The following is a 24,907-nucleotide window of genomic DNA, read 5'->3' as shown; positions in this document are numbered from 1 at the left end:
GAGGTATCATGGGAAATGGCCACCCTGAGCACGTCCAGGGCACTCTCTTAGGGATGGTGGACCATGGGGCCTCACCCAGTGACCCGGTAGGCATCAGGGATCAGTGGGTCTTGCCTACACTGGGTAGTAACGCTTGGCTCTCCTCCCTTCAACTACTGCAACCATGAAGCCCTGTTCCTTTCACTGGGGGCTGCTGGGATTCAAGGCCCAAACCCAGCCGGGGAGGGGGGAAGGGAAGCAGCAGCCTACCTAGGTTGTTTAAGCTGATCGCTGGGGGCTGAGTCCTGTCCAGAGACAAGAGGGGGTGAGTTGCAGCTGCAGAGCCCTGCTCCGTGGAGACCCCCTGGATGATTGGGAAGTGGTGGTCGGCCCCCACCGTTTTCAGCAGAGTCAAGAGCGCCTTCCTGGTAATCACTTGTCGGGGTTTGGGAAGGAGAGATGGCACAGGGCAGACATGGCATCAACATCAAGGGAGACCCTCCTTGCACATGGTCCCTATCTAGCAGGTGACCTGGCTGTGCAGGGTAACTACCCTGACTGGCATGTTAACAGGTCAGCTACATGAAAGCGGCTGAGGACTGGGGCTAGCCAGAGTCACAGGCTCAGTGACTGTAGAGAGCCTGTCTTTCCTTCTACACCAGCTGTGATGCAAAGTTCCTAACTCCATGGTCCGAAGTTCTCAAAAGTGACAAAAGCTGGAGAGACGGTTCAGTGGGTAAGAGCACTGACTGCTCTTCCAGAGGTCCTGAGTTCAATTTCCAGCAACCACATGGTGGCTCACAACCATCTGTAATGGGATCCGATGCCGCCTTCTGGTATGTCTGAAAACAGTTACAGTGTACTTACATATAATAAATAAATCTTTAAAAAAAAAAAAAGAAAAAGAAAAAGCTGTCCCTTTCGACATCCAGGAGGATGAGCCAGCCAATGGCATTAACCCTACGTGTGGGGACAGCAGGGGAGGCTGCCAGGACCAGCACCTCTGCCTGTGTTCACCTTGGGCTCTCTGTCTTTTCTGTAGAGCTGGCTCTGAACCCAAGGCAGCTAAGCACAGCTGGAGAGGGAGGAGAAGGCAGGAGGGAAGGGAAGGGGAGGGGAGGGGAGGGTCCTATTTAGGTTGTTTAAGTGGAGGTGAGGCTGAGCTCTCTGCTGGGAAAGGGGGGTCAAACAATTAGGGCCACACCCGAGATAACCCTATACTCCTTCAAGCTCTCCAGAGGCCATCTGGAAAGAAAAGCCACCTCCTGTGACTGTGAAGCCAAGCACAGTAGACAGGGGCAGCAATGCGCATGCGATTCTATGCATGCCCCCAGCATGTATGAAGCACGGCGTGTGTGGGCATGCAAGGCGCATGCAATGACCCTATGCTTGTTCTGCTGCTGCAGACCTGGTCCCAGCCCACCCGCACCTTGAGGACCATGCTCAGCAAGCCCTTGGTGGGCCTACGTCTACTGTGCAGAGCCCGTCTTTGGGGAAGAAGGCTCCCTCCTCACAAGCTGCGTATGCTCCTGGCCACTCAGCTGGAGCGCTGGGCCAGCGTAACATCTACAGTTAGGACTTCCCTCCTCGCTTCTATGGCCTCCCTGAAACTCTGGTACCAGATTGCAGGGTACATACGCTTGCTGATCTTGGAGGCTATCAATGCAGGAGTCTCCCCAAAGTCATTTGGGGTGTCCACTTCTGCCCCAAATACAATGAGGGCTTTGACCATCTCCATGTTATCTTTCTGTTGGGAATGGAAGGTGAGAAAAATAGGCAATATCATGAGACCCCACCTACAACTAGCGCACAGGGCCTCCTGACTGTCCAAGAATGGTGCTTGACCGGAGCCTCACAAGCGACCTCCAGAGCATCCCTCTGCTCTTCCACAGGTTCTGAATGTGACTGACTGCGTCCTTCAGTCTCGGGGTCCCTCCTGTACTCTCATCTGGCTACCTAAGATCAGACCTATGTGGCCAGTATAGCTGTCTTTGTCACACCACAGAAGCTTCAAGGGCCGGTGGTGTCTCCTAACAAGCCAGCAGCTGCCCCATGGACTGGGCTCAGGGAGAAGGCATGTCTGATGGAGCAGCTGGGGAAAGGAGAGTGAGCTGAGCTGTGCCTCTCTTGCTCCTCCCACACCCCTACCATGGAGCAGCTGGGGAGCTAGCAGAGCTGGCCCAGGGATGAGGCCTTGTGGAGGCAGGCTCACCGACATGGCCAGGTGCAGTGGCGTGTTCCCGTGCTCTCCGCGGGCACCTGCATTAGCCCCGTAGGTCAGCAGCACCATGACACAGTCAAAGCGGTTGCGCATCACCGCCACATGCAGGGCTGTGTTCCCCGAGGCGCTTGTGCTGTCCACGTCACAGCCCCGCTTCAGCAGCATTCGGGCCATCTGGGGACACAGACCGGGCAGGCACTCAGGGCTCAGCCTCCGCGAGCAGTCATTAGCAAAAGAAGTCCAGAGGCAGCCCCAGTTCTGGGCGTGAACCTAGACCTTAACCCACACACACCAGCTCCCCAGGAACTGGGTGACAATTAGGTGAAGACTAGTCTAGAAGCTCGTAGCCCTTTTCTAGAGCCACAAAGGCTTCTCTAGACCCTGCCCCACAGCACTGACTCCTGAGGTCATCTCTAGGATGTGCTCCAGGGTCTTTCACAGTATCCAAGCTCACTTTGAACTGAGACATCAGGGAGGACAGTGCTGAGCCCAAAGCCCAGCAGCTCTCCTGCAGCCTGAGCCTGGCTCATTCACTGCAGCCCCAGCCCCGCAGCCCTCACACTGCCTGCCTCACAGACATTGCAGTGAAGGAACACATCTGAACAAGCTGGTGCCCCACAGAGGCTGGGGCCTTACCTGCTTGCCTGCCCGTCACATGTAAGTATGGCCAGGGTGTTGGTGGCACCTGTGTTGCCAAGCTGGGCTACCTGAACATCTTCTCAGGAGGACAGAGCCACTGAGGAGCTTCAGGGGAGACCTCAGCCTATGTGGCCACCAGGCTCTTTGGGGGGTGCCGTGCCCAGGGGCCATATAACCATCACCACCTTCTTCCCATGAGGCACAGTTTCCCACACAGTCTCGCGAACTTCCCAGGACCCCCGGTCACAGATAAATCAAGGCCACCAGCCAGTGAGCAGCAGGACAGTGGTGGGACCTCAGCTCTTCCTGGGCTTGTGAGACTTGTCCCCAGGTGCCACTGCCTTCCTCCCAGGAGTCTCCTCTGGACCTGCCCTGCCTACCTCAGCGTTCTTGGCCCAATGGAGCGGGCTGGCTCCATAGCGAGGATCCTTGCTGTGGATCTGGTTGCTGTCCATGCTGATAATCATTTCAGCACACCTGCGGAGAGGCCGTGGCAGGGCAGTGAGGGACACTGCACTAGCTACATACACATACACAAAACCACACACGACAAATATAAACAAATTATATTAAAGTGAAAAACGACAAATCAAATGACCAACAATATAAGAAGTCAACCTATATGCTGGGGTAAAAATAGAAAACTGAGGTCAGGCGTAGCTGGTATTATATCTATAATCCCAACATTGAGGGTGCTGAGACAGGAGGATTCCAATTCCAGACCAGCCTGAACCACATAGCACAAGCCTCTCTCAAAAGGTGAAGTAGGGAGGGAGGGGGGATGGTTTTCCTTGCCCTAGGCACTTCACTTTGTAGATTCAGATAGATATTTCTCCAAAGACATAGAAATGGCCAATGGGTCTCTGACAAACTGTTCAACCTCAGGAACCCACAGGGAAATGCAAATCAAAGCCTCTGCGACCTCATCTCTGTGAGGACAGCTATTCTCAAGACATACTAAGACACAGAGCTGGGAGGGAGGTGCCCGCTGAACACTGTAGCCTGCAGTGTGGGAGGGGCTGGAGGCTGCCCAATACCATGGACAGGGCTCCTCTCAGGTATCTCTCAAGGCCAGAGCTTAGCACAGGAGCCAGCGTGAAGACCAAGTGACCCCATTTGTTCCCTCACTCCAGACGGTCCTGCTGGGCAGCCATTTGCTGTATTTGACCTCTCTGATTCTCCTCCAACACAAATGGAGGACTTCCCAGGACCTGAGAACTCACAGCAGAGCTAGGGAGTGGCCCTAGACTCCCTAAGACCAGAGCCTGGTGCCTGCCTCCTGCAGCGCTGCCAGCTGGGAAGAAGCAATGTGCTAGATGCACAGGGCCTTGGACCATCAGGGCATCCTTGGGCCTTTAGCAAGCACAGGAGCTGAGCACTGCTGACCTGTCAAGCAGCAGACTCGAGAGCAGGGGGAAAGGGGCTCATGGTCAGGAAGGTGGGTGCATTAGTGCAAAACTCTAAAGGGTCTGTTCTTCACACAGTGTTTGCGGAACACTTGGTGTGAAGCCACCACATAACAGCATCAGGCACTTTCTCCAGCCCTGCACCCTTGGCTGGTTACCTGGTGAGGCTTGAGGAGCCAGGGCCTAGTCCCTGGCCCTGCAGGAGGTGGGGGTCATGTGGTGGTGAGGCTTACCCCTTCTGGGAAAACTTCATGGCTGTGTGGATGGGGAAGCCACCGGGCCCCATGATGTTGCAGCGGGCATTACAGAGCAGCAGGACACGCACCATCTCCTGCTTCCCCATCTGGCAGGCCAGGTGCAGTGGAGTCAGCCCTTGGTTGTTTACCTGGTTCAGGCCGGCTGAGGCGTTCTTCCCTAGGAGCTGACAGGACAACACTGGTAAGCACCGGCCGCTCACTTCTCTAACCTCCAGGCGCCATTTGCCTCCATGAGGACAGAGAGGAGCACAGGGGGAGAAAGGCTGCTCTGGAGAGATTCTAAGAATGCCTGACCAGTGGGGTCAGTGTGTGGGTGTGGAGCTGGCCTGACTGTGGCTCGGACACACACTTCCGAAGGATCTTCACCTCAGTTTCTTGTGTGAGGAGAAGACAACAGTGCTCTGACCCAGGGGAGCATTCTGAGAATTGACTACAACACAAGCCACTTGGTGCAGTCACAAGGCAGCATAGTCAGAGGACAGGTGTGACACATGACCACTGGCCAGGAGGACCCTCCTGCTCCAGGCAGCACGCGACTGCGCAGCATTAGACACAGATCTATGTTTTCTAGAAAAGTCCTGATGCTAAGCAGAGAGGACAGAAACAGCGGGTCAACTTGCTCATTCTAGGCACTACAGCACAAGCTGAGAGTGTGTCTTCCCTCTCCACAGTGGCTTCTCCACAGCACCACTCCATCTACTTAATCATAATTTAAAAACACTCTCTGCCAGGCGTGATGGCGCATGCCTTTAATCCCAGCACTCAGGAGGCAGAGGCAGGCGGATTTCTGAGTTCGAGGCCAGCCTGGTCTACAAAGTGAGTTTCAGGACAACCAGTGCTATACAAAGAAACCCTGTCTTGAAAAAACAAAAAACAAAAACAAATAAAAACACTTTCTGGGCCTGGAGAGATGAGACGCCATCGGATTCCATTATAGATGGTTGTGAGCCATCATGTGGTTGCTGGGCATTGAACTCAGGACCTCTCTGGAAGAGCAGCCAGTGCTCTTAACCACTGAGCCATCTCTTCAGCCCATTAGAATGTTTTCTAACCTAGTACCTAACAATCGAAAGGAGTGTGAGGTGGAAACTTCCGGTTTCTCTGGAAGGTCAGTTATGTCAAATAATATTTGGCTGGGGCACACAGATGAAAGGATGTTTTGCTAAAGCAGACAGACTCATGAAAGGATACGTAATGTTAACAAGGAATATAAATATAACCAACAGTCGGTGGACGATGCTGGATGGTATTGGATGCCTTGCCACTTCTTATTGGTCATCTCCTGTTCTGACATCATAGAAAGAAACGAACCAAAAAACTCCTGGTGGTGTTCTGGCAGCTTCCTTGTACTTGGGCTGATGGGGAAAGTGAAGTGGAAGTTTCTGGATATGTCAGCTGATATAGATTCACATGGAGATTTTCTGAAGCAAGACCCGTGGGAGGACACGTGATGTTTGTAGGAGTATACACAGGACTCAACGGACAGTGGCGGTGGGCTTCATGGAGCTTGTGTCTTTGTCTTCGCTGATCTTCACTTCACTGAGGTATGGCGGAGAACTTCTGGAGTCCCTGCTGGTCCCAATCTCGCCTGCTGACTTGTGTCTTGTGCCGATGTCTCTGCTAGGTAGTGCCGCTGCTGCTGATTCACGTTTGCTATCCTGACGCACAGGACTGGACTGCTGGTGTCATGCTCGCTTCAGCAGCACATATACTAAGATTGTCAGGACTGCTGGTATTCTGAAAATTGGAGAATGGAATCGCCCCAAGGAGCTGCTTCCAAACACCATTCAGCAGAGCCTCGCAGCCTCCTCTGGAATTGACCTGCTGTTGCTGATTCATGAATGGTGTTTGCGAGTGGATTGAGCTGCTGCCGCTGATTCGCTGATTCGTATGAACTGAATTGCTGATATCCTGACAATGCAGACTGGATCTGCTCCAAAGAACACTATCTCAACTTCCCCTGTATCCTACTAACCTTCCTTTTCCATTACCTCTGGTAGGTGGTGGGCTGGAAGGGATGTTAAAGCATGTACAAATCCGTATTAAAGTAGGCCTTGAAAATCTGGAGCCTGTAGGAGCGCCTCTGCACAAACACCTACACCCGCTGGGGCAATCTGACTGCCCATGAATTAGGTTAAGGCTCCCTGAACCTTGAGCCTCCCAGACAGGAGCTGACCTGACGCAGCCAGCCCAAGGGCTAGCTCTGGGTAGCTGCTGAGCTCCATGCCTGACTACAGTTTCCATGGCGTTCAGCTCACTGAGCTGGAGAACTGCCTTAGCTAAAGAGATGTCTCCCTCTAAGTGACACAGGGTGGAGGATGGGGGTGGGAGGTGACAAAGGAATCAGGAATCAAGGATGGATGAGTGAGAAGACCCAGAAAGACTCATGAACTTGAGGCCCCAAGTCAAGTTTCCAGCACAAGGAGGTGCTTGGTTGCTCAGTCCCCTGCCCACGGCCCAGTACTCACCTGTAGCACCTGGGGATTGTCCCCTTGCACAGCGTAATGGAAGGCAGTCTCTCCTTTGTTGTCAGTGACATCCATCTGGGCGTGGCAGTATTGTACCAGCTCCACCAGGATCTCACTGTCACCCTTGCGGCAGGCCAGATGTAGTGGGGTGCAGCCCTCCTCATTCTCTGTGCTGTTGGCGCAGCTGTTAAAGGGTTGGGGTGGGTGGGCAGTGATAGGTAAGAGACAGGCAGGGGACCAAAGGCAGGCACGCTGAGAAGCCTGAGTGCAGAGGCAGGGGACAGCAAGGTCCGGAGGTTCCAGCATGACTCAGTCCAGGCTGCAGTGCATTCTGCTCACCTGTGGGAAGATGTACCCTAGGGCCATGCCAGCATGAGGGGACAACAGGACGACAACAGGTGACACAGAGAAAGGTGCCCTTTCAGAACAGAAACTTCAGTGTCGTGAGCAATGCACTGAACCTCTGTGCTTCAGACTGTGAGATGGGACACCGCGGTCTCCAGGGTCATGCTTGGAGCAGGTCAGCTCACAGGTTCTGTTTTTGTTTTTTAAAATAAGGTCTTGCAGCCGGGCGGTGGTGGTGCACGCTTTTAATCCCAGCACTTGGGAGGCAGAGGCAGGCGGATTTCTGAGTTCGAGGCCAGCCTGGTCTACAGAGTGAGTTCCAGGACAGCCAGGACTATACAGGGAAACCCTGTCTCAAAAAAAAAAAAATAAATAAATAAATAAATAAATAAATAAAAATAAGGTCTTGCACCATTGCATACACTAGCAAGATTGTGCTGATAGGACCCTGATATAGCTGTCTCTTGTGAGACTATGCAGGGGCCTAGCAGACACATAAGTGGATGCTCACAGTCAGCTATTGGATGGATCACAGGGCCCCCAATGGAGGATCTAGAGAAAGTACCCAAGGAGCTAAAGGGATCTGCAACCCTATAGGTGGAACAACATTATGAACTAACCAGTACCCCAGAGCTCTTGACTCTAGCTGCATATGTATCAAAAGATGGCCTAGTCGGCCATCACTGGAAAGAGAGGCCCATTGGACTTGCAAACTTTATATGCCCCAGTACAGGGGAACACCAGGGCCAAAAAGTGGGAATGGGTGGGTAGAGGGGTGGGGGTGGGGAGGGTATGGGGGACTTTTGGGATAGCATTGGAAATGTAAATGAGGAAAATACCTAATAAAAAAAATAAGGTCTTGCTTTGTAGACCAGGCTGAACTCAAACTCACGAATCTGCCCGCCTCTGCCTCCCAATCACTGGGACTAAAGGCGTGTGCCACCACTGCCTGGCTTGGTGAGGCTTAGCTAGGGCCCAGGCATTGAGCAGAGGAGTATGGGGTGGTCACTTGCAAGCATGGCCACGGTGACCTCGATGGGGAATTTGCTGATACAGCATTGAGTAGATGGATATAAAGGAGACCAGACAAGCTTCTGGAAAAACAGCAGGGCTTGGGAGGGAGACTATGATCGAGCCCCTCCCTCAGCAGCCCTCTCCTACTTAGTAGCCTCTCTTTGAGATGACTGCGGAGTTGGAAGAACTTACTGTCGGCACTTCCTTCTGATTTTAATTAGTGTTCTCGGGTTATTAAGCCATGGCAACGCTATTCTTTTCTCACCCAAGTCATTGGAAGAACAAGGGCCAGGTGTGGAGACCCCAGGCAGCATGGACAGCCCACACCACACTGCAGTGGCCTCCCGCCCCGGGCAGCACGTGCTCTCCCCCAGGCCCAATCGCCCACCCTCCCCACCTGATGATGCGGCTGTGATGGAAGCACTCCCGGATGCCGAGCTCCACAGCTAGGTGCGTCACTGTCCAGCTGGGGTGGTTCCGGATGAGATCGGTCAGGTGCTGCAGCACCTCCACATGCAGGACCTGCACAGAGCTCTCGTAGAAGGGCGGCAGCTGGGAGGAGAACTGCTGGAAGTTCACCAGGGCGTCTGCCTCAGACTCCAGTTGGAAGAGCCTGCCACCAGGAGAGGCCACTCAGGTAAGTCGTGAGGCAGGGAACCTGGGCCAGCTCAGGGGCAGTGCCTAGCATAATCATACGGTGTCCCCCCACTCCCCCCCCTACAGGCCAGCCTCTCTGCCCCAGGCTGCAGGGTCATCCTCTTGTTCCAACGCTACCCTCAGAACAGAGCTTGCTTTGGACAGATTTGTGCTTGGAGGTCTTTCAGAGCTGGTGATCTTATATCTTATTTAATGGAAGCCATGTCATATTCTCTTCTAACTTGGCTGTCACATCCAGAAGCCTCCCTTTCAAACTCTGTCTCTTTGTATACGGTCAGAATTGAATAAGTGATATTTCACCCAGATGGCCAGCTACAGAATACTATGTGGGTTACAGCTCAGCTATCTATCTACTACACAGCCATTAAAATTCTTCAAAGTGATAGGGATGGTCTGGCAAAATGATCCATCCAATGGCTAAAGGTATCTGCTGTCGCCTGAGTTCGGTCCCAAGGACCCACATAGAAGGGAGCTGACTCCCAGAGTTGCCCTCCAATCTCTCCTCTACACTATGACATGGCCACAATCAAAATAAGTAAAGCATAAGAAAATTAAAAAAAAAAAATAGGGAGAGGTTTATTTTGAAATGTGAAAAAAAGCCGGATACAAATAATATAGAACACAAAGTGATTTCAACTACCCAACATGGGCAGTGAAGAGATGTGTCAAAAATCTGCTCAGAAGCAGAATAAATCTAACCCTAATCCTACCATTTCTCTTAAACTTCCCCAGTGAGCGCATGCATTATTTTCCTAGTCAGAAAACAAAGCTCTGTTTATTTAAAAAGAGTTGGGCTAGAGTCCAGTTCTGCTGTGAAATTGCTGTGTGACTTTAGTAAGCCTCTCCCCATCTCTGAGCCTCGTGTGAAACTTGAGACGGAGACCAAGTTCACTACTGTAGGACAGTAGGAAAGCACTGTGACACATCATGAAACCAGGCAGACACACTGGCCTGCAGTTCTTACCATGGCTCTCAACCATCCTGGCTTTGTCAATGGAGCCAGCCTATCTGTGCCAGACAAGGTTCTCAACCAAGCGACTAAAGGAACAAGCCAGTGTGGACACCCTGCTCTTCTGAGTGTCTGCTCCTAGGGGGCTGGGCAGCGACATAGAGCTCTCAGAAGAGTATGAGGGAATCCATGCTATGAGGACACTGCCATCCAGACAAGTGTGAGGCCAGCCTGGGGTACATGAGACTGTCTTTAAAAGGCTCAAGTTAAGGGTTACAGACTAGACTGTGTTGAAAAGAAAACTAGTGATCGGAAAGAAATGTTTGCAGAAAATAGGCAGAGGGAAATACAGGAAAACAAGGAAAAAGCATAAACCATCGTGAGGGCGCCAGACGCAGAAGAAACTAGACAGACGTCTTATTTAAAAGGTTAATGTCTACAAACTCTCCAAAACAGGTTTTCAAACAAGTTCCCCTGGGTCCCCTCTGGGTCCATCTCCCTATTAAGCCCCCATTTAAATGTCCAGGCTGGGTATGATGGACATGCCTAGGACCATGGTGTTCAGAGGACTAAGGCTGGGGATTGCTGTGAGGTTAAGACCAACCTAGACCTCACAGTAAGTTTCAGGGCAACAGTCTGAGAACCTGTCTCAGAAAATAAGGTAAAATAAAAATAAGACAGGCAAAATGGCTCAGTGGGTAAAGGTGCTTGCTGACCCAGGTACAATCCCCAGAGCTCACACAGTTGAAGGAAGGAAATGATTCCAGAAAACTGTCTTCCTACACACACACACACACACAAATCTTTTTTAGAAAAATATTTTATTACATTTATTTATTTGTATGTATACATGTGCAAATGTAGGTATCAGAGACTAAGCTCACACTGCTGGACTGGGTGGAAAGAGCTTTTACCCACTGAATCATCTCACTGGCCCATGAATAAATCTCTTAGAAAACAAAACAAGGGGCTGGCGAGATGGCTTATTGGTTAAGAGCGCCGACTGCTTTTCCAAAGGTCCCGAGTTCAAGTCTCAGCAACCACATGGTGGCTCACAACCATCCTTAACGAAATCTGATGCCCTCTTCTGGAGTATCTGAGGACAGCTACAGTGTACTTACATATAATAAATAAATAAATCTAAAAAAAAAAAAAAAAAAAAAAAAAGAAAGAAAGAAAACAAAACAAAACCCCAATGCACACCTACTATTGTGGGTAGGCTATAAAACAGGGTCCCAAGCCCTCTCGCATGCCTGTCACCAAGTCACCAGGATCTAGATTGCTCTGCTCTGTGACCTGTCTAAATGCTTTATCATTTCAACAAGCAAAGGACAGACATCCCACTGTCTTCACAGAGGCCTCAAGACACTAGAAGATTCTATGTCTCTATCGGGACCAGGCCAGCATGCCATAAGGGAGATGGAGCAATGGCAGAGATGTCTGGGCCCTGGATGAACTCAAGCACTAGCGCCAAGCCACCAGGCTGGGAGACTTCCCAAGAGGGAAGTGCAGTCAAAGCACGCCAGCAGGTGCCCTGCAGAGAAGCGAGCCCTTGCCTCGGAGCTCCGCGCAGCTCACAGAGTTTTAGGCTTCATGAATCAGTGCAGTGAGGCATAGGAGAGCAGAAACTGATGTGTGCACAGATGCAAGGAGGTGATCAACATGGCGGAGGGTAGGCACAGTGTGACAGCTGCTTGTCACACAGAAGCCAACGCTAACACAATGATGGCTCTATGGAGCAGAAAAGGCATGAATCTTGGGGAGAAGCTTCTGCCCAGTAAACCAAGGGCAAGGCAGGGAGCTGCAGAGAAAAGGCCTGGAAGAGCCTTGGCGCTCTGGAAGAGGGCCAGAGTTCAGTTCCCGGCACCCACCCATGGAGGGGAGATCAGAAATACCTGTAAGTCCAGGGAAACTGATGCCATCTTCCAGCCTCTGCAGGCATGCTTGCACGCTCACGCACACACACACACACAAGTGAATATTAAAAATTAATACCTAGGCATAATAACACACGCCTTGAATCCCAGCACTCAGGATGCAGAAATAGGAGGATCTCTAACTTTGAGACCAGCCTGGTCTATATAGTGAGTTCCAGAACAGCCAAAGCTACACGGTAAGACCCTGTCCCCCAAAAACAAAGCTAAATAAATAAATAAATAAGTAGAGAAGACCATCAAAAGTTACAAAAGCGTAGATAGAAACAGCTGGATTCATGATCATGTGTAATATATACTCATTGCTTCTACAGGCACCAGGCATGTACACAGTGTACAGACCTGTGTGCAGGCAAAAGATTCATACACATACAAAGATAAAATACAGCAATAAATATTTTTAATAGGTAACGATTTTAAATGGCTGAGAGTCGAGCAGGTACATCACTGGAGAAGGTGCCAGAGTGGCTCGTCACTGCTGAAAGGGGCTGTACTAACACCAAATAAACACACCGTAAGATTATAATGATGCTCCACTAGACACTCAAGGGGCTGACTCGGGTCTTTGCACTGACACTATAAAGTCTCAGGATAGACAGCAACAGGAAACCTCCCTCACAATCATTACCTACCAAGGCTGCCATGGCCTTCGGTCCACCAGCACTCCTGGGTACATGACAGACAGGAAGGCACATGACAGGAACACAGCAAAAACAAGAGAGGACCTTCACGTCCATCAACCAGACCATACGTCACTAAACAGTGACACGCAGTCACGTGCTACGTGACAACAGACTGCACTCTGAGAAATGTGTGGTCAAAACGTGAATGTTGGGCCGGACAGTGGTGGCGCACGCCTTTAACCCCAGCACTTGGGAGGCAGAGGCAGGTGGATTTCTGAGTTCGAGGCCAGCCTGGTCTACGGAGTGAGTTCCAGGACAGCCAAGGCTATACAGAGAAACCCTGTCTCAAAAAAAAACAAAAACAAAAAAATAAAAATAAAACGTGAATGTTGGGCATGGTAGTGTATTGATCCTGGTGGGATCCATAATGAGACCATGTCTAAAGAAAAAAAAAGGAAAGGCTGTGTGAGGAACACAGTTGTGTGAGGACCACAGTTGTTGGGCTGGGGTTGCTGTTCCCTGGTGAAGGGGCTCTGGGTACTGTGTACAGAGTGTTCTGTCTGCAGGTCTGTGTACTGTGCCTGCCTTCACCAGTCTGCATGTTCCCTAAGGACGCAGACCATGTGTGGCTTCTCCCAGAGCCCACTGGCCTCAGGCCCAGGGCTCCTGTGAACAGGCGGATGATGGGATAGCCAGGAAAACAAGCAGAAAAAGAATGGGTACAAACGTCGTCGTCAGTCAGCCCAGCTCCACCACAATATGAAGGCTTGGCTCTGCCAACTCTCCCCTTCTCCCACTCTGCCTTGCCCTGGAGTTCTACCCTGATCTTCTAGAACCAAGAAGTCCCAGCATGCCTAGCGCCAGCCCTTACACAGCAGCTGTTTAAACCCTTACCCCTACCACAACAGTCACACCACTGAAGACTCAGTTGAGGCCACCACCGTGGGTTCTTTCAGCTTCCTCATCCTTCATCCTTCCCAGGAGCAAAGTCTCGGGAAATGACCCACACTTTTCTGCTCCCAGCTCCTCCTTCTAGTAATAGAACTCCCAGGCAGAGCTCCAGGGAAACCCCAGGATGGAGGGAACGAATTGAGGGGTGCATATCCCACTGACATCACCTACCGGAAGCCGCTCTGTGGGTTCCTCGGGCTGACCAGGACACAGTCCCAGGTGCGATTGGAGACATTCTGCAACAGGACCAGCTGCCCTTCCTCCCGAACACGTTCACTTGAGACATAGTCAGTCAAGGACACCTCCTTCACCCGGAATGGGTTCGAGAACAAGTTGGTGACGCTACTGAGGGTGTTGACGAGGCGTCCGAAGAACTGCATCCTCTGTGGGGCAGCGGGGAGACCCAGCCTGCCCCTCTGCTCTGGAAGAAAAGGAGATCTCTGGTCAGTCAGATGCAGTCTCCCACACCCACCTCAAATGAGTCATACACACACACCCCAGCTCTGTGCCCTGATTCTGGACTAGCAAGAACCTGAAGGGAGAGAAACAGCCTGAGCTTACAGCAGGTCTGATGAAGGGAGAGAAAGAGCCTGAGTGTACAACAGGTCTGAAGGAAAGGCACAGAGCTCTCAGGCCAGGCCAGGGACCACTCCCTGACCAGGACTGACTGGGGACTAGTGCTACAGTAAGGTCAGTGGCCATGGATGTGGTGTCTGCAGCAAGGCCTGGCCAAGCGGACAGCATCTCACCATGCAAGCCAGAGTTGACATCCTAGAGATGGCAGAACTGACCATGGGCAGGCCAACTTCACAAGCAAAGCCAAGGGCCCCTCACTATGACATACCAGAATGCACTACACCACCGAGGGTAGGTGATCAGGGTGGGGAGCAACTGTCTGTCTGCACCCTTTCACTGGTTTCACATAGATCTCTAAAATGGATGAAAGAAGACATGTAGGCTCGGACACACCAAACATGCATTTGGGGATAGGTGTGTATAGAGACATGTGTGAGTGTCTGCAGGTACTTGTGGGGCCAGGGTCTCCTGCAGATATCTCAGGGGCTCTCCACCTTGTTTTTGAGACAGAGACTCTTGGGGACCTGGAACTTACCAAGTAGGCTAGACTGGCTGGCCAGCGAGCCTCCAGGCAGTGTCCTGTCTGACTCCCCAGCACTGAGATCCCGAGTGCACGCCACCGTGTCCAGCTCTCTTTATAAGTGGGTGTTGGGACAGAACCTCACCCAAGAATGACTGGGCTATCTCCTTAGCACTCACTCAAGAGGGAGAGAGTTGGGTTTTGTTGTTGTTGTTTTGACTACAGATTAAGTCAGGGTTTCTGCTATAAAAATTGTCTCCCAGTCTAGATTGGAGCCTTAGACTGTGTGTTCCTGTGTACCGGGGATAGAACCCAGAGCTTCACACTCATTAGGCTACAGCCCCAGCTCCAGAATTAAGAGAACTGTGTTATCTTGGGCTTCCAGAAAGTATATCGCCTTCCCCAGAGGCCACCCTCTACCTGTGAGGCAACATGTCACCTGTTGAAAGAGTAGGCTAGACAGACAGCACAGACAGAGCCCAGCAGTAAGGATGCCCTGAAGGAACGTGGCACTGCATGGACATTAGTTCTCAGTCTGGTCCTGCTCTGATCCAAGGTTGGAAGAGAAAACTAACCTTGGTGATGGAATGGAGACAAACTGTGGAGTAAGCTAAAAACAGAGTGAGGGCCGCCCATGACACCACCTCAGGGCTTCCCTTATCCAGTTTCAGCAGCTATGGTCTGACAGCATGCACAGAACATTCCAGAAAAAGTTAACTCATTTGTTGTAAACATTATGCTCTTCTGAAAACATGGTGAGTCTTAGACCAGCCTGCTGGGTCTCAGCTGGGTGTATGCACATGTCTCTTCCCAGGGCGTGCACACCACACACATGGTCTGTCCAGCGCCTAGCAGCCTGCTTCACTGTCAGATGGCTAGGGTTAAGTGACCCTAGTGTTACTTAACAATGGCATCAAGGGCTGACACTGTGCTTGTTTAGCACAGAGCAGACTTTTCCAGCCCTGACACTGCATTAACTGGGAATGGAGACAGATACCTGGAAACACAGGACCACTACAGGACAGGGGTGGAGTTCAAGGGCATCCTGGTCCCACACAGTGAGTTTGGGGCCAGCCTGGCACCTGAAAGACAGTACTGCTTTAAATGTTGGCTATATCTTTATTTAACTACTTCCCTCATTTTACAGATAAGAAAACTAAGATCTAGCTGGGCGTGGTAGCACATGCCTTTAATCCTAGCACTCAGGGAGGCGGATTTCTGAGTTTGAGGCCAGCCTGGTCTACAAAGTGAGTGCCAGGACAGCCAGGGCTACACAGAGAAACCCTGTCTCAACCCCCCCCCCCAAAAAAAAAAAAAAAAAGAAAACTAAGATCTAGAGAATATGACTCCATCACTCTGGAAACAGCCAGGAGCTTTGGAAGTCCATGCTTTTCTAACAATAATGAACTGGTGGGGAAGAATGCAAGTCGTGTCTTCTTCAACACAGCGACAGCCAACTATGGTGGCCCACACCTGGAATCCCAGACTAAGGAGGCAAATAAAGGTAAGCCAGCCCAGGCAGCCCAGCAAGATCCAGGCCAGTTCTGACTATAAAGTGAGATCCTGTCTTGACAAGCCAAGATAGGGCTGGAGAGATAGTTCACAAGTTAGGAGCACTGGCCGTTCTTCAGAGGATCTGAATTTAGTTCCCCAAACCCACGTGGCATCTCATACTCATCTGGAACTCGAGTTCCAGAGGATCCCGCAAGCTCTTCTGCCCTCCACAGATATCAGCTATTCATGTGGTACACAGGCACACGTGAAGGCAAAATACCCATACACAGAAAATAAAAATAAACAAACCTCAAAAATGGTAAGACATAGGGCTTGATAAAATACTAAGAAAAAAAATTATATATTCTTATAGGTGGGACTAAATTCAAATAACAACAAAAAAAAAAAAAAAAAGAACAGTGGCTAGTGGGTCAGAAAATAGAGCAATATAGAACAAAAGTCACAGCTGGGCATGGTGGTGCACGCCTTTAGTTCCAGAAATCAGGAGACAGAGACAGTTGGATCTCTGTGAGTTCAAGAATAGCCAGTCTGGGGCTGGAGAGATGGCTCAGCATTTAAGAGCACTGACTGCTCTTCCAGAGGCTTTGAGTTCAATTCCCAGCAACCACATGGTGGCTTACAACCATCTGTAATGAGATTTTATGCCCTCTTCTGGTGTGTCAGAAGACAGGTACAGTGGACTCATATAAATAAAAATAAATAAATCTAAAAAAAAAAAAAAAAAAAAAAAAAAGGATAGCCAGTCTGGTCTATATAGTAAGCTCCATGATAGCCAGGGCTACAAAGAGAGACCCTGTCTCAAACAACAACAAAAACAAAAACAAAAAAACCCCAGAGACCACAAAGCAGCAGATACAGAGGATGAATCAGTCTGAACAGACAATATGAGGTTATGATTAAAGATAAGACCACCAGATAGCAAGAGAGCTTGGCATATTTAAGCGCTTGCAGCCAAGCCTGACAACCTAAGTTGATCCTTGAGACCGGCAAGGAGGAAGAGAAATGACTTACGTCGTCCTCTGGCCTCCACACATTTATCATAACACAGACATGCGCACACACACATGCACTAACTGCTAAAATGTAATAAAAATCATATATACACTCATTAAAGAGTTAATTATTTCTAGATATCTTTGGGGATCCATCTCATGACCTCACGAACACAAAACAAATACTCCGCTGGACTATATGGCCAGCCTCAGTCAGGATTTTTTGGCTGAAAATATAGATATAAGAGGATCCCCTTCCCAGACAAACACACACACACACAAACCTGTTGAGGTTTGGTCTTGCTGTCGCAATGCTAAGTGCAGCCCTGGACTCTGTACATAGACCTGTGACCCTGTCCCCAAGCTATTTCTGATTGGTAAATAAAGATGCCAACAGTCAATAGCTGGGCAGAAGAAACAGAGGTGGGGTTTAAGATTCCCCTAGTTAGGGGTCAGAGGAGAACCTAGAGGAAGAAGAAGGTGGAGGAAGAAGAGAAGCCTCCATGGGTTAAGTGAGCCATAAAAAACGCAGCCCTGAGGGCTGGCCAACTGGAGTTAAGGGCAGCCCAGATGAAACATAGTAACTGATAACTGGGGTTATCGATAGGAAAGTAGATTTTAACAGCATGGAGGGTAGACAGCTGCCCAGCTCTTGTGCTGTTTAAGGCTTGCTTACTGTAGATATAAAGGTCATGTGTTTCTTTTATCTGGGAACTAAGCAGTCAAAGGAGGGGTAGAAACCCCAGCTCGGGATGAAAACACACAAACAAATAAATGAGTGCACAAACGTTGAAGTGTGTGTACTGTGTCAGCCAGTGGCAGGAATCCGTGTGCTGTGGCCCCTGCATCTTTCCATCATGTAGGAGCCAAGAAACAAACTCAAGTTGTCAGGCTAGGCAGCAAATGCCTTTACCCACTGAATAATCTACTGCCCTTTGCAAAAAAACAATCTTACAGGGTATGATGGTTCACACTTATGATCCCAGCCCTTGGGAATCTAAAGCGGTTGGATCCAGTCTGGTCTCACAGTGAGCTCTAGGACAGAGTAGCCTTGTCTCAAGTAACAACAAAAATCTTTCCTTTTATACCCCAGCAAGCACTCTGTGTGTGTGTGTGTGTGTGTGTGTGTGAGAGAGAGAGAGAGAGAGAGAGAGAGAGAGAGAGAGAGAGAGAGAGAGAGACTGGGATGTGCGCGTGTTCAGATGTGTGTGTGTGTGTGCGTGCGCAAATGTACACGGAGGCCAGAGGTCAACCTCAGCGGCCATTGTTCAGGATTTTGAGATAAGGCCTCCTGAGCAGCTCCTGGAGTTAATTAACTTGTCATGCAAGTTCTGGGGACTTCCCCAGCTCCAGAATCGTTAGCACACACCACCGCTGAGGACTGGACTACGGTCCTCCGGCTTGTGAGAGCCGCTCTTTACCAACTGAACTGTTTCTCCAACAGATTCTGAGTGACTGTCAGCCTGGGCACACCTGGCACCTCCCTCCGCCCCATCCTAAGCTCATATCATTTCTTCTGCACAGCCACCCTCCAACACGGTTATCCTCGCTTTGAGTAGGAGGAAGCTAAGGCACAAAAAGGCAGCGGGACATTCCCAAGGTCACACAGCTGACAGAGACAGGGACGAGTGCTCCAGTCCAAGGCCAGCAGCTCCAGAGTCTAAGCCTCTTCAGGAGGCTCCCAAGGTCTCTCACCCTAGTGCCAAGCTTGGCTCCATTCAAGATTCTTGTGAGGAAATTTAACTGAGTAAGTATTTTGCACAAACTTCTTTAAAAAAAAAAAAAAGGGACTGGTGAGATAGCGCACCATAGCACTCATTCTTCCCTTCCCCCACCCCCACCCCGACACAAATAAAAATGTAAATAAATCCAAAACTAAAAAAGACACAGACAGGAGAAGCATACCAGGATATCCGGAGGAGATAGAGGTCCTGGTTACATGAGTAACACTGTTGCTTTTCTCGATTTTCCAAGTGACACACAAAATTACTATGGTTTTATAGAGAGCAGCTGTAGGCTGAGTCCTGGGCTCTGTGGATTTATGCAGATGTGCCAGAGGCCAGGCCAGAGGCAGAGAGGTGCTCCAGGAAATGGGGCAGGGTGCACCCAAGAGCCTCACTGGTTTAAACCCACTTGTCTGTCTCAGTCAGAGGAAGTCCTCACCCCAGCATTCTCTGACAGAGACATGTCCCATATGTTGAAAGGCCTGGCCTCTGTCCAGCCTCCTGGGGCCAGTGTGATACAGGATATGACACAGTAACTAAGGAAAAGGCCAGACGCCAACCCACTGTGACAACACCAACAGCAGCCATTGTTCTCCTCAGGTGGAAGAGAGGAAATGAACTCCGTGGACCCATGGGCCACACACATCCTGGAACAAGCATGGCAGGGCCAGGCAGGAATGCTACAAAGCATTTATGTGCCTACTTCTTGGCATCCTGCCGCTACCATCTCAGCCGGGCTGTCATCAGGGCAGCTAAGGAATCTTCCACTGGGGGCCTCCCTCAAACCTCTTGGGGCTTAGTCTCACAGTTTTTACATTCCTGTAACATTGTTTTCTACTGCTGACAACTTGTCACTACTGCTCTGCCCAGAGCTGGCTCCTTGATGAGGTCATCTGACACAGACCACCTGTTTCCAGCCAGAGATGCCACAACTGAAAAGGGCCAAGCCAAGCCATCCATGGCGCCAGTGCCGGCGATGACCCTTCACTCAGCCGAAGGTCAAGGTCAAGATCTGTGGCCTCTCCCCTTGTCTCTAACCCATTCCCTGTCAGTGTGCCTGCCGCCTTGGTTTGCTTCTGGAAGGCAGATGGTGTCTGTGGACATCTAAGGCTCTCCTGGAGGAACGGAAGACAAGAAGACCAGAGAAGAGTATACTCACATCAGAGATGGAGAGATCCATCCAGAGAGGGCCTCAGATGGAGGGTTCAGATGACAAACTACAGGAATACACTCTGGCCACCAAAATGAAAACCAAACAAGAGCCCTGGAGGGACCGTGGAAGGGTCTGCGGTGAGCCCCCAGGAGGGGCTACTTGGATCCATGAGGGCCAGGCTCAGAGTGTGTGGTCCCTGGGGAAGGATTGGAGGACAGGACTCGAGTTCTAAGGAAAGACAGAAGACAGCTGAGGGGGGTGGGGAGAGGCCCTCCTGGCACGCACGGCAGGGGTCACAGCTGGGAGGACAGAGGCATGCATGGCCACCATGGGCGATCACTGTCACCTGGACTGGCTGAGGGAGGTCTGCATCCACCTCAGCCGTGAAGGGCGGCGGGTCTCAGGGAGACTGCTCTCACTTGAGGGTCACTCTTCTGGCAAGGCTGCCAGGCTGTTCACCTTCCCTCCTCCCTTTTGGATGCTTGCAGGTAGAAACTGCTTGGTGGGAGCCATGATCCACCCAGTCCATTCTATAAGACCCGGAATGCCCTCCCTGCTCATGCGAGCCCCCCGACCCCACTCCTCATTCTGAGTCCACTCTCACTCCAAAGGCAGAGTAAGCACTGGACTGACCCCTCCCTACAAGCCCGCACTCAACACGGTTCTAAATGGAGGTGCCTGAGTCTAGGTCGTGGTCTAGCCTTACACACATGGCTCCTCTATGGCTGTCTAGCACACAGACTACAAACTGAATGGCCATATCTCCCCGTGGAATGACAGTACCTCACTGCTGACGGACTCTATGCCATATGGATCTCCAATACTTCAGAAAGCCCAAACTCTAGAGAATGTGTCAGAATCCTCAGAAAAGGTCCAGCCTGCACTCCAGCCCCCGACCCTAGTCATTTAGTCCCAGCAGACAGGTCACATGTGTGCCTCAGTGTCCCTGGCCGCTCCTGCACCTTCACTCCCTGGCCTGCATCACTCCTACCCCCACTTAACATCTCTCTCATGATAGACAAGGGATATGCACTCAAATAAACCTCCCCTTTCTTGTCTCTCAAGAACCAGTTTGGAGACCACTTCCTCCAGAAAGCTCTTTTCTCCCCTCAGCCTTTCCCCTTGGCAACCCCACTCCATGGGGTCCCTCACAAAGGAGCGTGGCACTGCTTTGATTCCTTAGGGTGCATGGCACCCACTTCCAGCAGCTGTTTGATGTAAGTGAACAAATCAATGGACATCTATGAGTCACCGGCTGGCGTCCCTAAGGCAGCGGGACAGGGATCCCATGCTCCCGCATATCTGGCTCTCACATCACAAAGCAAGGCGGGTGAACCCAGCCTCTGGCTTTCCTCCAAGGACCACCTGCTCCCCCACCAGGAGAACCTTCCTCCAGCACTGCTGCTCTTGGGAGTTGCCCGTGGGTGCTAGACTGGTTGGTTCCTCTGGGAAAATCAGTTTTACTGCCCAGCTTGGTACCAACATTGGTTCTCAGTTTTTCAGCCTTTTTAGAGATGGAACTGCCTCCACCTGACCCAGACAAGCATGGAGGGAGGAGAACCAGGCCAGAACACCTGAGCCTTCTTGTCTCAGGTAATGGCTGTAGGGGCTTTCAGGAGCACACTCGAACACACAGGACTGCCCGTCGATTCCCACAGCACGTTTCATGATTAGATTACTGGGGTCACCCTCCTGAGCAGCTGACACCTATCCCTGTCTACCCCACCCCACCTCCATGGTTGCAGGCTGAGGACCTGAGGTCCAATCCAAGTACCAGGCCCCTGCTGTCACTTGACTTCCTGCCACTTTTGTATCTGTTCATGCTGCCCAGGAGAGCACACCCTCTACACAGGCCACACTTACTCGTGTGTACACACACACACACACGTAAACACGGTGTTCAGGAGGCAATTCCTTCCAGGGTATCTTAGTTATAACATTCTATTGGATGCCTTGGAAATCCCTCTTAAGCATGCCACCAAAATCACATTTAACAAGTAACCCCTAGGGAGGGGAAATGCCATAAGCCAACAGAAGGAGCCCTTAGAAAACATGACAGTCTCATGGCTGGTGTCACACTGTAGGGCACAGGTCCCCTGACTTCCCACAGGGTGCAGGAGGAAAGGCATCTGCCCCATGAGCAATTGGATTCAGCAACACGCCATGCTGAACAATGCCTGCCATGGTCCCTTGGGCATAGCTGCCTGGGGCAGGTCACTGCCACTGCCCTCAGAGCTGGAGAGATTCCTAGACGTTAAGAGCACTGAATGCTCCTAAAAAGGACTCAGACTCAGCTTCCAGTACCTACACGGCAACCCACATCTTCTTTAAAAAAAAAAAAAAAATTGTTTTTTATTTCATGTATGTGAGTACACTGTCGCTGACTTCAGACGCACCAGAAGAGGACATCAAATTCCATTACAGACGGTTGTGAGCCACCATGTGGTTGCTGGGAATTGAACTCAGGACCTCTGGAAGAGCAGTCAATGCTCTTAACTGCTGAGCCATCTCTCCAGCCCCCACACCTCCTTTAATTTCAGATCCAAGTGAATTCAGTATGCATGGAGTGTACTTACATAGCTCTGGGAAAAACATTCATATGTATAAAATAAAAATATTAAAAAAAAAATAAACTGGGGACTCTCTACAGTGAAAACCTAGCCCCAAAGGTATTAGCATGACCCTGGCAAGGAAGGTCACTGGCCTCCCTTCCCCATGCTAAGCGGGAACAGTGGGTGGGCACTAGCTACATCAATATTTGCTCAGTGGAAAAGGAGCAGAGAATAAAGGTAACAGAAATAAAAGCGCCTGGTTGTCCCGGTGATTAATAAACACTGAAAACATGAACAAAGGGGATTGCTCTCCCGCCTTTTGCTCCTCTCTCTCCCTATCCCCCAGCCCTTTCCATCCTGCCTATGAAACAACAGCAAAGCAGGGAGCTTGTACAGGGCCACACTGGTCACCAAGCCTTGTCTTCTACATCTTCTCATTCAAATACTGAGCCTCATGGCAGTCATTAATGTGGGCAGGAAATTCAGTCCTATCTGGCACAATGAGAAAACAGACAAGAACAGAGCATGGCCTCCAAGCTCCAGAACCGTGAAGGCAAAACACTGCACTGGTCTAAGGGTGGAGCTTCAACGAGGCCAAACCAAACCTGCCCAATCCTGTCGGGCTGGCAAGAGGGCAGGTGGGGGAACTTTAGAGGAAGGATTGGTATTTGTTTGGGATCATGTGAATTGCCCATTAAAAATACAGGCACAGATCCATAAACCCTTGTACCCTCCCAGTCGCACTCACACCCAATCCCTAGTCACAGTCACCTGGGTCACGGGCTCCCAGTCGCCAGCTTCCAGGTCATCGGAGGGAGCTGGAGGTGAACCCAGGATTGGAGGCTAGAGAACTGGGAAAAACACACGTGGGAGCAAATGGAAACCGGAGGCACAAGAGAAGATAAGCAGGGAGTTAGAAATGGGGGCTCAGGGGTTGGGCACAAAGGGACGGACGCAGGAAGCAGGTGGCGTGGGGAAAATCGAGCAATGAGGCAGAAAACCAGGAGCACTCAGAAGCGCAGAGAGAGGAGCTGGGGACAGTGGACAGTCCAGGGTGAAAGTCGGGCAATGAATTGGGAGAAGGGTTGATTTAGGAAGTTGGGAAACTGAGGGCGGCCACGGAGAAGAAGGCGGTCACCGGATGGGAGTTGGGGACGCCAGGGGATGAAAGGACAGAAGCCGGGAGCACTCAAGGAGGCCAGATAGGAGTTAACGGAGGACATGCCTCAGAGTCGCAGACACGAGGCCGGTCCTAAGCAGGGTCCAGGTGACGACATACAAGACAGGGGCACCAGGAGGTTTGGGAAAGGGCCGTCAGGCCCCGCCCCCGCCGCGCCGTCACTCACCTCGGCTTACTCAGCACTTCTCAGCCCTCCTACTTCCGCAAACTGACGCGCCCCGCCCACGTGACGACACTACGACTCTCCACCAATCCACCGAGCCCGTGCCGCAGGCAGGCTGTGGCCCCGCCCCCAAGCGTGGACCTCGCACGCGGTCAGGCGCCGCCATCTTCTATAACTGCCCAATGGAAGCCGCTTCTGTTGCCAGGGGGCGGTCGGACTGAAGCCAATCCTGCGTGGCTGATGGGGGCCATGCCTCGGGCGGGCGGAAGTTTCTCGTGAGGGCAGTTTGGCTGACATGTTGATAAAGGGCAGGAGGCTGTTCCTGGCTCCCTCTGACCTCAAGGAACCCAGGGTGGCTCGGACTCTGAACTTTTTGTTTCTGGCAACACATGAAGATAATAAAAAAGAAAATCAATGAAGCCACAGGATATAACCGGGAAGAGCCTGCTTTGATGTTGCCAGGTTCTTCCAAACCAGATTGCAAATGAAAATATGGAATTAACGGTTAGGTTGAAATAAGACAAAATAAAAAAAACTTTCGGGGGGGGGGTAATAAGCGCGCGCACGTGTGGTGAGTGGTGGCCAACATAGGGTTTCTGTAGACCAAGCTGGCTGTGAACACAGACCGCCTGGCTCTGCCGCCTGCCACAAGCTTATTTTTTTTTTTTGAGATAGGGTCTCCCACTGAATCTGGAACTCCCCCACTGGGTTAGCCTAGCTGGCCATGGAACTCCAGGAGGCTTCTTGTTTCCTCTTTCCCAGCTTTGAAGTTTAAATCATTTACCTTTGTCCGTGGGTGCTGGGGATCGAATTCAGATCATTGTGACAACTTCACAAGCACTTTTCCTACTGAGGTATCTAACCAGTCCCCGAACAAGCCTAGTGGCAAGTGATAAAACTGATTTGTTGCCTACCAACTCTACCTCAAGATGCCAAGCAATTCTGGGTGTAGTAATTGCACAGGTACAATCTCAACATTTGGATACTGGACTGGAAGATCAGGAGTTCAAACCCAGCCACAATTAGTTCAGTTGAATCCCAACCTGACACTCTGTCTCTCAACAAATAAATGAGTGGATGTCTGGAGGA

At 50.9% G+C, this 24,907-nt stretch overlaps 1 protein-coding gene across 11 annotated transcripts in view; it reads right to left on the bottom strand.

Annotated features, from left to right (window-relative positions):
* The window catches only part of Pla2g6 (phospholipase A2 group VI), a 42,442-nt gene extending 18,568 nt beyond the window's left edge, over positions 1-23,874 (bottom strand). Inside the window, exons 1-10 of one of the 11 annotated variants that reach the window (XM_029469701.2) lie at positions 23,822-23,836; positions 23,247-23,326; positions 13,615-13,864; positions 8,727-8,942; positions 6,971-7,154; positions 4,479-4,666; positions 3,220-3,316; positions 2,192-2,374; positions 1,618-1,726; positions 250-414 (exon numbers count right to left, since the gene is read on the bottom strand). In XM_029469701.2, coding sequence (XP_029325561.1) covers positions 250-414; positions 1,618-1,726; positions 2,192-2,374; positions 3,220-3,316; positions 4,479-4,666; positions 6,971-7,154; positions 8,727-8,942; positions 13,615-13,823 — 1,351 coding nt within the window. In that variant the 5' untranslated portion in view covers positions 13,824-13,864; positions 23,247-23,326; positions 23,822-23,836. The other 10 variants (XM_085831760.1, XM_021183740.2, XM_021183741.3 and 7 more) reach the window with 10 other exon arrangements.
* Between the last annotated feature and the right edge of the window lie 1,033 nt (positions 23,875-24,907).

This window comes from Mus caroli, unplaced genomic scaffold, assembly GCF_978045245.1.
Source record: "Mus caroli unplaced genomic scaffold, Mus_caroli_1 scaffold_16, whole genome shotgun sequence".
Taxonomy (NCBI): domain Eukaryota; kingdom Metazoa; phylum Chordata; class Mammalia; order Rodentia; family Muridae; genus Mus; species Mus caroli.
The sequence above is the reverse complement of the archived record's forward strand: the minus strand, read 5'-3'. Positions and strand labels throughout refer to the sequence as shown.